The sequence below is a fragment of the Ipomoea nil genome, unplaced genomic scaffold (assembly GCF_001879475.1).
Source record: "Ipomoea nil cultivar Tokyo-kokei standard unplaced genomic scaffold, Asagao_1.1 scaffold1129, whole genome shotgun sequence".
In the NCBI taxonomy this organism is placed as follows: Eukaryota; Viridiplantae; Streptophyta; class Magnoliopsida; order Solanales; family Convolvulaceae; genus Ipomoea; species Ipomoea nil.
In genome coordinates, this window is record NW_017617557.1 from 627,292 (window position 1) to 640,000 (window position 12,709).

The 12,709-nt window shown below is 38.1% G+C and overlaps 1 protein-coding gene and 1 long non-coding RNA gene across 2 annotated transcripts; both read right to left on the minus strand.

The window, feature by feature from the left end:
* Positions 1–1,654: 1,654 nt before the first annotated feature.
* On the minus strand, positions 1,655–4,253 carry LOC109183477 (subtilisin-like protease SBT1.7). The gene has a single exon (XM_019333581.1). It carries the CDS (start codon positions 4,106–4,108, stop codon positions 1,880–1,882), a length of 2,229 nt encoding a protein of 742 aa, XP_019189126.1. The 5' UTR covers positions 4,109–4,253; the 3' UTR covers positions 1,655–1,879.
* Positions 4,254–5,528: 1,275 nt separating this feature from the next.
* Positions 5,529–11,756, minus strand: LOC109183521. The gene is made up of 4 exons (XR_002054564.1): positions 11,636–11,756; positions 11,427–11,521; positions 11,234–11,298; positions 5,529–5,836 (listed from the first exon to the last, which is right to left on the minus strand). It is a non-coding gene; the product is annotated as an uncharacterized LOC109183521 (long non-coding RNA).
* Between the last annotated feature and the right edge of the window lie 953 nt (positions 11,757–12,709).

Below are 12,709 nucleotides of genomic sequence, written 5' to 3' on the forward strand. Positions count from 1 at the left end.
TTTTTAGGGTAATAGTTGTGTCCAAAGGCTATTCCCATTTTGTGTTGCTTTACTTATAAAAGTGGTTTCCTACTAACTTTTCAATACAAGTTGAGTTTTTCCAAATAGTGTAGCAGTCCATGTTGACTTTTCTGCATTGATCTCATGTATCTTTATTGGTCCGACCAAGTTAAAGTCGAGAAAGGAGGGGGTGTTGAATAGACTTTAATTAATTTTTAGTGTTTTGAAAATTTGCGCACTTAGTGCATAGCAAAAGTCTTTTACTTGCCTTTTTTGAAAAAAATTGTTTGTAGATTGTGAGTTTAAAAGGTTGAGTGTATGTGTGTGAATTATGGATTGAATAACATCCCCCTACTCCACTATTATCCCACAACTCTACCATATGAAAATCCTACACAGTACCGCAACCTTGTTGGAGTGCTTCAGTACTTAACCATTACTCGTTCCGATCTCTCCTTTGCAATAAACAAAGTTTGTCAGTTCATGCACTCTCCAAACAGTGAGCACTGGGTGACACTCAAATGAGTTCTAAGGTATGTCAAAAGGACTTTAGACTATGGACTGCATTTTATAAAATCAGTCTCTAATGATATCCATGTTTTTCTCGAACTCTTATTGAACAGGGTGTTTTGATGATCGAAAATCCACTAGTCGTTTTACTGTTTTCATTGACAAAAATTTGATCTCTTGGGCTTGTCGTAAGCAAAAGATAGTGGCAAGATCTTCAACAAAAGCATAATACAAAGTCATAGCAGATGTCTCAGCAAAAGTAACATGGTTAGTTACTCTCATTCGTGAACTTGGACTCACCATAGCAAAACCACCTCGACTCTGATGCAACAATCTTGGTGCCCGTATCTATGTGCAAATCCTATTTTTCGTGCTCGAACTAAGCATGCAGAAACAAACTACAACATAACTTTGTTCGTGACAAAGGTGCATGAAAGGAGCTACAAGTGAATGACATCTCTACAAAGGACAAACTTGCAGACATCTGCACCAAACCACTCACAATTGCTATAATCAATCTTCTAAGGAACAAGCCCAATGTTCTCTCTAAAGAACCTTAAGCTTTAGGGGGTGGTATTAGAGCAACATTATCAGTTGGGGATATTAAGGGGAGAATGTAAGAGTGATTAGGAAAGAGAATGTGGGAAGGGAGAGAAAAAAAAAGAATATAATAATCATAGTCAGGCGCGCCGCACTGCACGCGCCCGCTGGGTGCACTCGTGGCTGTCACGTTTGGCTCTTTTCCTGCTGGGTCCTACCATGCTGCCATTCTCTCGGCCATTGCAGTTGCTTCCCAATTTTCTCTCTCTTTGTTATCTATCATCCATGTAAGCATTAAATACATTAAAAGTAGTGCATTCTCCCCACTTGTTCCCCTGGTGTAGATGCTCTTAAAACTCTGCACTTTATCAATAACTTTAGGATTCCTACTCTATTCTTGAATATTATTGTAACTCTACTTTTACTAGTCATGTTCTAGCTAAAACTATCTCTTGCACCTCTATAAATACATTCCTTCATATACTTTGTAAATACAATTGATCAGTAATAAAACTCTCTCTAGAAATACTTGTTCTGATATGCACTACCTAGCAGCAATCTTCAAAGATCTATTATGTATAAAACACAACTAAGAAAATACAATGAAAAAAAATTCAAATTTTTATTTCAAGGATAAAAACCAAGTTAACCAGGTAATCAAAGAAAACATAAGAATCAAATACAATAGTGGCTTGTAGCCTGATTTTATTAAGAGAAAGTATATAAACTAGTCAAGTGCAAGCGGTACGGCCCACCTCGAGGGTCACTTCTAAGGCATTTAGAGCGGTGAAATACTCCCACCGTGTCAAATATCCTCTTAATTGAGGCCTCATTGGAAAATAATAGCAATGGGACTTTTCACAATGTGCCTCTGGGAGACCCAAGCAATAGCCCCTTGAACAAAATCTATATCGACTGGTGTGGATGATGGGCTAAAGGAGATGTTATAAGTGAGTTGTTGGTTCACCTCAGTGAAGACCAAAGTGTCTGGCGTGACCCCAACATCAACCCCTAGAAATGGAGACACTTTAACAGTGTACATTGAGTTTGCCTCACCAACGTTGGTAACTGTCCTGGAATATGTTAAACTGGTTTTTCCCAACCAAATAGCAAATGAAGGATAGTTAAGTTGTGCCTCGGGTATGCTTGTAACCTGGGAACACTCAACTTTGCGTTGCACGATTTGCTGGATCTCCTGGTCTGTGTAGTTTAGCCCACACAAGTAAGGTATATAGTCATCAGATTGGAGGTCATATATGAGCCCTGGATCACTAGCTCTTGAAGGGTTCACATGGCCACCACCGGTGGCAAAGACATCAGCAGGAACCAACCTTTCATCAAGAATCTTGGTGCCATTTAGGTTGTACTGATCCGCGGTAGTGATGATCGCGGATTTTATAGCAGCTGGAGACCAATCTGGGTGCGCGCTCTTGAGCAATGTCGCGATCCCGCTAAGGTGAGGGGTTGCCATTGATGTCCCAGAAATAATGTTGAAAGTTGCATTTCCATTTCCATTATTTGTGTTGTTGCCCACTGGCCAGGCAGCAAGAATGTTGACCCCCGGGCCGAGAATGTCCGGCTTGAGAATTCCGGGGCTAGCATTGCTAGGCCCTCTGGAGGAGAAAGATGCAACAGATGGGGCAGTCTTTGTGCCAATAAATGTTCCTTTGAACACTATTGTCGCTGTGGGCCAGGAGGTGGAGTTTATATAGTCTTTCACTTTTAACCCATCATTATAACTCAACTCTGTGGCGGGAAGCACATGAGTATCAGCCAAAATGGTGTACCCATCAATGTCCTGATTGAGTAGAATCATGGCGGCTCCACCTGCATCCTTCACTGTTTGGCCTTTATCCACTCTGGCTATCCCACCACCTCTATCACACAACACAACTTTCCCCTTCACATCAACCTTGTCCAATGATCCTGGCCCGCAGAGCGCCGCATCTTCATCTTTTGAGCCAGGGTATATCAATGGCAATAAAGTGGGTGGGAAATTCTCGACCTGGAAAGCCGATTCGCCGTCTAATTGTGCCCCGTTTCCTAGCACGGCTGTGGCTTTAATGGTTCTGTCAATTGTGCTTGCCCCAACTGTGAGGAGCCATGGAGCTTCGTTGGATAAGGTGTAGTAATCCGGGCCTTCATTCCCGGCTGCGCAGCTCACGAAAATGCCCTTTTCCATGGCGGCGAAGGCGCCAATGGCGATGCTGTCTTCAAAGAAAGACGCGGAGCCGCCTCCAAGGGAGAGGGAGAGCACGTCGACGCCGTCGTCAATGGCGGCGTCCATGGCGGCCAGAATGTCGGATTCCGCACACCCATCTTCCGTGCAAACCTTGTAGATGGATAAGTGGGCAAGAGGCGCCATTCCAACCGCCGTCCCTTTCGCACTACCAAACACCGCCGCGTTCCCTACAAAGTTCCCGGCGGCCGTGCTGGCCGTGTGCGTGCCATGCCCTTCCTCATCCACCGGCGGCGGCGGCGGAGACGACCCCTCGCTCACAAAATTCCTCGCACCGATCAGCTTGTTGTTACACGCCGTCCCCTCAAACTCGCACTTCCCCTTCCACTTCGCCGGCGGCGGCGGCATGTTCTCGTCGTTAAACGACGGGTGGTTCGGCGTGATCCCGGTGTCCAAAACCCCCACTATCACACCCTTCCCATAACTCGAGTTTCGCCAAAACCCAAAGTTTTGGTAAAGCCCCAAGAAATTAGGACTATGAGTTGTGTATAGATTATACACCCTTTGACGCCTAGCAGAGATAAACCCTTTCTTCTTCCTCATTTCACTCACCATCTCCGGCGACAGTTTAGCCGCAAACCCAGACGCCACATGGCGATATGAGTGCACTATTCGAGACCTTTCACCTTCATCACCACTCTCTGACACAAATGATCGGAAATAAGATCGGTAATCCTCTGAGACGCCATTAATGGCGGCGGCAGGTGGACTTACATGGACAATGTAAGTATCCTCGTACTTTGCACTAGCAACCGAATGAAACACCAACGTCAAACAAACGACAACAGAAATATAGGCCATGTTTGGAGTACCCTTCATGGCTATTATACAAATTTGATGATTTGATGACTAAAAGCAGGAAGAACGAGTAAGATATATATACACAAACACTGCGTTGCATATATATATATGTATTACTCTATCGCTGCAAATCTGCAATGGCTTAGGTTTCAACGTTGCAAAGCAACATTGGAGCTTTGAGAGAACAAGATTTAATGTAAGACACTAATTTGGGGTTGTTAATGTCGTTGTTTATTCATACAATGCAACCGATTGGCGGATAATTTTATGGTTGCATTTAGTATTATTTAACGACTAAAGAAAGAAGGGTTTGTTAAATTATATTGCACAATCATTTCGATTTTCTTGTCTTACTAGTAACGGTATATGGCATTTTCGGGTTGTTTCTTGCATGAAGGAGGATTTAGAACGTGGGACCTAAAAATGGGAACTTTGGGGGAGTTGGACAAAGGTAGGAAAAGATTAACACGGTAAGTTGCAATAATTGTTATAACATGTAGATTTAAAAATTATGTGTTTGCAACGAATGCATTATGTATTTTTAAATAACTATTTCGTATTTGTATAGACATAACTTAACATGATAAGTATAGACATATAAATTGTTAACTACAGATACATAATATGTAATTGTAAACACATAAGATGTTTATTAACATGTTATGTGTCTACAATTAATGTATTCTGTACATGTAGTTAATGCATTATGTATCTGTAGTTGTCATGTTATGTGTCTGTAATTACCATGTGATGCGCCCTCAATTTTTTATAGGTACATAAATGGTTAACTACAAGTACAAAATGTGTCAACGGCATGCATATACAGAATCTGAAGGTTATTTTTAGACCAGAGTCCACAATGTAAGATAAACCATGGTATAATTTGTCACTAAGTTGGAGACCTTTTTTCGACTCCAAGGTGAACCATACACTTACATAGATTGAAATTTTTTTAACTTCATAAATTATCACTAAATTAGTCAATCTTATTATGTGGTATTAACAAGAATCAAAGTGATATTTCAAATATATTAATCAACCTCCACTCAATCCTACAAACATTATGAAGTCATTTTAATTCATTGGGGACGTAGCCTGCTCTTGTTTTTATATATCCTCTCTCTATATAAAAGGTATTCAGTGCATCTCTATCTCTATATATATTAAAGCAAAATAATATAGTACAAAAAATTTCCGCCCAAAGTGAACGACGTCGTTCCCAGAATATCAGAATATTAAATGACATGCGTAAGAATCCAGGTGAGACCGTTCAGTTACCAAAGAGTTTTAAAAAAATATTATTGTTTCCTTTTATTTTTTTACAGAATCAGTTTCAACCAATCAAATTAAAGACCTAATTTGAAATAGGTTGGTCTCTGCGTTTTCCGATAACATATTTATGTAAATAATTATGTTCACATATTCATTACGCCGAATTGGTTTTTCCAACGATAGTGCAGGCCATGGATATTTAAATAACAGTCTCAGCATTTGTACACTATTGCTCATCTTTGGATCTCACAAGCTCATCTACACGTAATAGCACAAGTTGCAGGCGATACAAGCAGGCAACACTGTACGTTCTTGCAAGTGATATATCCCCAATGAATACACGCAACGCACTGCGTTTGCGAACTGTGAGGGCGTATGACATCCAAGAAAGGAAGTCGTCTTCCGTACTCAAATCCAAAGAAGTTGTGTTCCATGATCAGCAGGTAATTTTTTTTTTGAAACGTACTGTGTAATCTGGAAAAAAGCTTGCATATTACTGACCATTACATCATAATCTAAAATCATAAATTGCGATTGCTTACAGGGCACCTTTTTGCATGCACACATACTGATACGAACCCGTATCAAGCCGGCACCGCTTTGAGTGGGTGCAGACTCCAAAGATGGAATTAGGGGAGGGGAAAAATCAGAGAGAGAGAGGGAGAGATAGAGCGAGAGAGATTTCAGAGAAGGAAGATGAGAGTAGAGAAGAAAAAGATAATAATAATTCGCATGTCTTTCTCCCTAGCATGCAGGGTGATTATATACTAAGTTACTCCTATTATGCTTAGGACTATTATTCCTAATTAATATGATATAATAATGTATTAGGACTAAACTAATGTATCCTATTACGAATAAAATTAGTCTAACAAATGTAATCAACCATCCATGCCGGTTTCCTTCGTTTTCTCCTTGGCATAGTAGCATGGGTTGTTTCTTTTCTTTCTCCCAATTCTTGATTTTCACCTTCTTCTACTGTGGATATACTCGTATCACTCCCCTTCCCTTCGACGACCACCTTGTCCTCAAGGTGGAGATTCGGGTACCATCGTTCCATTTCCTCGGCAGCTTCCCAAGTGGCGTTTTCTGGACTACTATCTAACCATTGCACTAAGACTTGGCGTTGTATTTTTCCATTTTTTAGAACATTCTGTTCCCCACAGAGTGCTAGTAGAGCTGAAATTGGTGATCGGCCCACAATTTGTTCTGGTAATTGGACCTCTATATTTTCTTCAGTTCCTATGTGTTTCTTGAGTTGTGAGACATGGAATACTGAATGAATTCTTGCTTGTGGTAGTAGCTCGAGGCGGTATGCAACTTCCCATATTTTTTCCAAGATGTTGAATTGACCATAATAGCGTCGTGCTAGTTTAGAGTTTCTACGTGCTATTGATATCTGTCTATATAGTTGTAGACGAAGCCAAACCTTATCTCCTACTGAAAATTTCATTTTGCTTTTTTTGGCATTGGCTTTTTGGGCCATGCGATGCTGAGCTTCCCGAAGATTGTGTTTCAGTGGCCTTATCAATCTGTCACGATCCAACAATAATTCATCTAGTGCTTGCACTGTTGGTGTGTCTTTTGTATACAGTGCTAAGGTGGGTGGTGGTCTTGTATTGCCGCAAAATTCTGCCCATCCCAAGTATGACGTCCAATTGGTTGGTTTGATGTGAGTAAAAGCCCTTAAGTATTGCTCTAATACTCGATTCATTACTTCTGTATGCCCGTCAGTCTGTGGATGGTATAATGTGCTTCTCTTCAGTGTTGTGCCACTTAGTGTGACCTTCAAAGTATGTAACTTTAATTGCTCAGCAATTTTGGGTTGCACAAAGTTGTGGGTGCTGCCACTATCTATTAAAATCTGTAACTTTCGGCCATTAACTTCTCCCAAAAGTTTAAGTGATCTGGGATTAACCGGGCCTGCCAATGAGTTTAGACTGGAAATATCTCCTGCGATTATGTCATCTTGCTCATGCACTATGGTTTCTTCTTCTAAGATTGGATCTTCTGTGGTTTGCTGTGTCAATTTTGGCAATTTTCCTTGGGAATCCTCAAAACGAGACTCGCCGAACCGCTTTGTGATATTCTGTAAAAATTCCTTCCATGTAGTTAACATTCCATTCCTTTTCATCCATTGATACCACCCAGAAGCAATCCCTTCCATTGTGAATCCTGATATTCGCAATCGCTGTGTGTCGGGTGTATCATAAAAATCAAAATATTCTTGAATTCTAAATATCCAACCATGAGGGTCTGAGCCATCAAAGCGAGGTAACTCAAGTTTCATATGAAATCGTTGAGTCCCTTGGCCACTCTCCGGTTGCAAAGATGGTTGTAGATGATTATCAGGTGGAGGCCCTAAAATTCCATGTGTTTGAGGTTGCACTGCTGCATTTTTATTTGTTGTTACCATCGTTTCCAACCGTGACACGGAGGTAATGAGTTGTTGAATGAGTTGGTGATTTGTAACAGTTTGTCTATCATATTTTTTTTGAAATTCGGCAATTGCCTGCTCCCAAGGACGAGTTGTTGATGTGGATTGGTTGTCTGACATAATGAAGTAGGATTACAGTTTTGAGTGTGTAAAAGAACAAGAAAGATGAGTTCGATGCAATGAAAGCACCAATTGATACGAACCCGTATCAAGCCGGCACCGCTTCGAGTGGGTGCAGACTCCAAAGATGGAATTAGGGGAGGGGAAAAATCAGAGAGAGAGAGGGAGAGATAGAGCGAGAGAGATTTCAGAGAAGGAAGATGAGAGTAGAGAAGAAAAAGATAATAATAATTCGCATGTCTTTCTCCCTAGCATGCAGGGTGATTATATACTAAGTTACTCCTATTATGCTTAGGACTATTATTCCTAATTAATATGATATAATAATGTATTAGGACTAAACTAATGTATCCTATTACGAATAAAATTAGTCTAACAAATGTAATCAACCATCCATGCCGGTTTCCTTCGTTTTCTCCTTGGCATAGTAGCATGGGTTGTTTCTTTTCTTTCTCCCAATTCTTGATTTTCACCTTCTTCTACTGTGGATATACTCGTATCACATACCCAAGGAATTTGTAGACAAATTCCGGTCGACTTTTACAGAAGGCAAAGTGTATGGTGTTAAGAACTTTGTGGTCATCACTAATTTCTACTCTTTCAAGACCAGCCCACATAAATTCATGATAAAATTCAATTATCAAACTGTTGTAAAAGAGTTGAAGGGTACAAATTTCCCAATGCACATGGACAGGTTGATGGATTTCAAGGCACTAAAAGCTAATCAATCTGTTGATGAGAAGCAACTATTTGGTACGGCTACATTATTATAGTTTTTTAAATTTTTAATGCTCTTACTAACGTTACACTTTTCATTGTAAAAAATGTGTTAGATGTAATTGGCCGTGTGGTAGAGATACATGCTCCCCAAGAAAAGGTAATAAATGGCAAAAACTCAAGGTTGATCACTTTGTAATTGAAGATTCTGAGTATGTCTCTAATTTTCTCCCTTTTATAACTTTGTATTCCTAAAGTGTTTGCAGTCATACCTAACATCTATTAAAAATTGTAGTGGTATTCAATTGGGTTGTACTGTATGGGATGACCACGTAAACAAAGTGGAGGTGTACTACAATTCTGCTACTGAAGAACCACTATTGGTTTTAATACAGTTTTGTAGAGCTCGAACTTGTTTGAAAAGTAACTACTCATTTCTTTACTGAATTTTTTTTTTAATATTTGCTAAAGTTGGTTTAACAATTGTTTTTTTTTTTTCCTATTTAGGTGGTGATATCAAAATCTGTTCATCATATGATGTTACACAACTCCTATTCAATCAACAAAGCCCAGAGTTCATGCAGTTTAGAGAAAGGTATGTAAAAGAATTACACTGTTTATCTACAAATAATATTTGCATATTATTTCTTAACTTCTATAAAAAAAAAAAATGACTCAAGATAGTGTATGATATAATTCTACCCACAGTTTGTGCCTTGAACAAACTCCGATGAGGAGTATTGTTTCACAATCCAGTTTCAACCCTGGAAGTTCATACATTGTCTCCCTCAAGGATGATTTGCAATTAAGAACTTTGACAGAAGTGTATGCAAAGAAGGAGGTACGAAAACAATCACACAAACTAACAAATTAATAATGGTTAACATCTTATTTTGGCTGCTAAATCCTAAGTAATTATATATGATGCAGTTTGGTGAGTTCTGGGTAGCTGCTAGAATAATTTTCATTGACTGTGATGGTGAGTGGTGTTATCCATCGTGTCGTACTAAATCATGCTACAAGAAGTTGGAGCCCCAAAAAGAGTTTCTATATTGCAAGGACTGTGATAGGACTTGGGGAGATGGGATATTGAGGTATAGGATTAAAATCAGGGTTGTAGACATAACAGGAAATGCTCCCTTTGTCATGTGGGATAGGGAATGCACTGAGTTGTTAGGTATGAGTGCATTGGAATTGAAACAGAAAAAATCTCAGGTAACACAATACATTTACCTAATTTCTTAACTACTTATATTTGTGATTCGCTCAATGAACATGTACCCCTATTAAACTTTTATCCTTTTCTACTGTAGGGAAAAAATGGTGTGCCTGCTGAAATTCAATCATTGGTTGGTCTCAACCTAATTTTCAGAATTGCAGTTTGAAGGGAACAGTTTCTAAACCTCCTAAATGCCTTTTCTGTGATGAGGATTATCAATGATATGGAAATGTTAGAGCTACATGCCCCACAGTTGATGCTCGGAAGGGATAAAGACCTTAACTCGAAGTTGGAACTTGACCTTACAGAAGATGATCTTTGGGAAGATGAGGTATTTAGGAGTCATAAATATTGTTAGCTGCCTATTAACTCTGGTCTGAACATTTCTATACCTAACACATAAAACTTAAATGTTTGTTTAGGATGAGTTGAATGTCAATGAAGCCGAGAGTCCTCTATAGGCTATTCCCCTTAATCTCACTGGTGATGCCTATGAAGCAGGGGCAGTTAAAAGGTCCTTGATGGATGAATTTTCAAGTACCCAAAGCTCCAAAAAAACAAAGGAAGTTGTTGTGAAATTAGAAAAATTGAAGGAAGCTTGAAACAGTTTGGACAATGTTTTTTGAGAATTTTAGCCTAAGTTGTAGGCCCTCTCTGGATGAACCCAGATAAACATTTTGGATGTTTTCTAATTAGTTTGTTTGCTGTTAAACTTTGTCCAAACTTTCTTTATGTATTTATTTCCTGCTTTCTATGCTATTTTTCACTAATTTGCAGGACTTCACTTCTATTCCTAAAATAGTCTATCTCAATAATCAAATGACAGGTCTTAACCCAGTTGATAGCCATTTGCATGCATTTCTGTAACACAGAAATTTATAACAAAATCTATAACTACCAAAAAATATGATTGGTAGTTATTACTCATGTTTTTTCGAAAGTTGTTATACTTTTGCAGGTAGCTGGAGTTCAAATATAGAAAACAAACACAAATATTGAATGATCCACGCATCAGAAGATGTTTGTGCCAATCAAGTTCAAGGAACATATGGTGTGCATGAAGATCAAACAACAAGATCCTAGATTGTTAGAGAATATTTTAGGATATCTATAATAAACTAAATAAGTTCTATTTAGATGTAGAACACTATACGATTTGTATCTTAAACACAAGTAGACTATGAAGTGTTATCCTAAAAAAACATTTTTTTTTTTGCAACATGCTTATTAATTGGAAATCGGCATTCATAGCAAATGCAATAAAATAAACTATTAATAGCAGGAAAACACGTATAACAGAAGTTTTCCAACACACAAAAATGAAAAATGTCTTACATACACAGTAAAGTATATATACAAAATAACAATGAAATGTTACCTGCTTTGCCTTGGAAAAACATAGTACAATCTGTATCCCTTCCGCACTCACAACTTTGGATCACCCTGCTAAGTAAATTGCCACAACTGAAGTTAGTCAATGAGAAAAATTAAATTAAAATATCCTAACTAAAACAGTGAGAACTGCACAAATATTCTAAGCTCACAATTACAATAACATGGTTCAAACTTACATTTAAACATTTAGATCTGTTCTGCTATTCTCTTTGGTTACCAAGTATACTTTAGGGTCAGGTAAGATCTCAGATTGTATAAACCAACAAATTCACTGGAAAATCAAAGGTCAAGTTAGAAAAGAAAATTTGGCATATTATACTTCAATTACTAAATGTGTCTTGAAAAGTAGTAAACTAACATTACTGGAAAACACTTCTAAACTCACAATTTGGATAAGAAGTGGAACTTAATCCTCCAAGCAGTGTAAAAGATATGAACTGCATACTCTCTTTGGTTCCCAAGTTGACGTTTGGGTCATCTAAGATCACAGATCTGTAACCCCAACACCTTCACTGCAAAATAAAATGAGGTTTGAGAATAGTTCACATAAAATACTTCAATGTGTAAATGTAGTTTGCAAATTAGTAAAGTAACATGACCTGCTCTGTTTGCAAATTAGTTTGCAAAAAGCCCTGCAAAAACCTATTTTAATAAGCATAACTGAGGGCAAACTTATACTATAACATTAATTGTCCACTTTTTCATATCAAACTCTAACATTACCTGTTGACTAATTGTATACTCGGTTTCGTTACCAACTTTTAAATTGAATGAGTTAAGATCTCACACCTGTGACGAATACACCTTAACTGCAAAATCAAAGGTCATTCTAGAAAATTTTTAACAAAATACTTCAATTACTAAATGTTTTGGAAATTCGTAAAGTAACATTACTGCTAAACACTTATAAACTCACAATTAAATTAAAAGTTTTTAACTTACATTTAAAGACTGTAGAAGATCTGTTCTGCATAATCTATTTGGTTACTAAGTTTAGCTTTGGGTCATCTAAGATATCACAGAGGCTTTGGGTCATCTAAGATATCAAATCTGTGACCCCAACACCTTCACTGCAAAACAAGAAGCATGACTATACTTTTATTCACTAATATGTTCGATTTATAGGAAACTGCAAAAAAATCTAAAAATATCAAATTAGAAATTATCGAAAGTTAAAAAAATCAAATAAACAAAATTTTAGGGTTTAGATGCATGATTCTGAAACTCAAATTTTTGGGTTCTAGATTGTCGATTAAGTAACATCAGTTCACAGAAAAAATCGAAATGAAGCATAAATCCTATATTAAAGCTTATAATTGAATTTTAAAGTAGTAAATCGGAGAAAAGAAGAACCAGGATTAAAAACTTACAAATATAGGTGTGAGACTTCATTTTCATTTTCGCGATTGCTGAATCTACGAGCAAACTCGAACTCAGAGTAGGGTTTCCAAATCGGTAG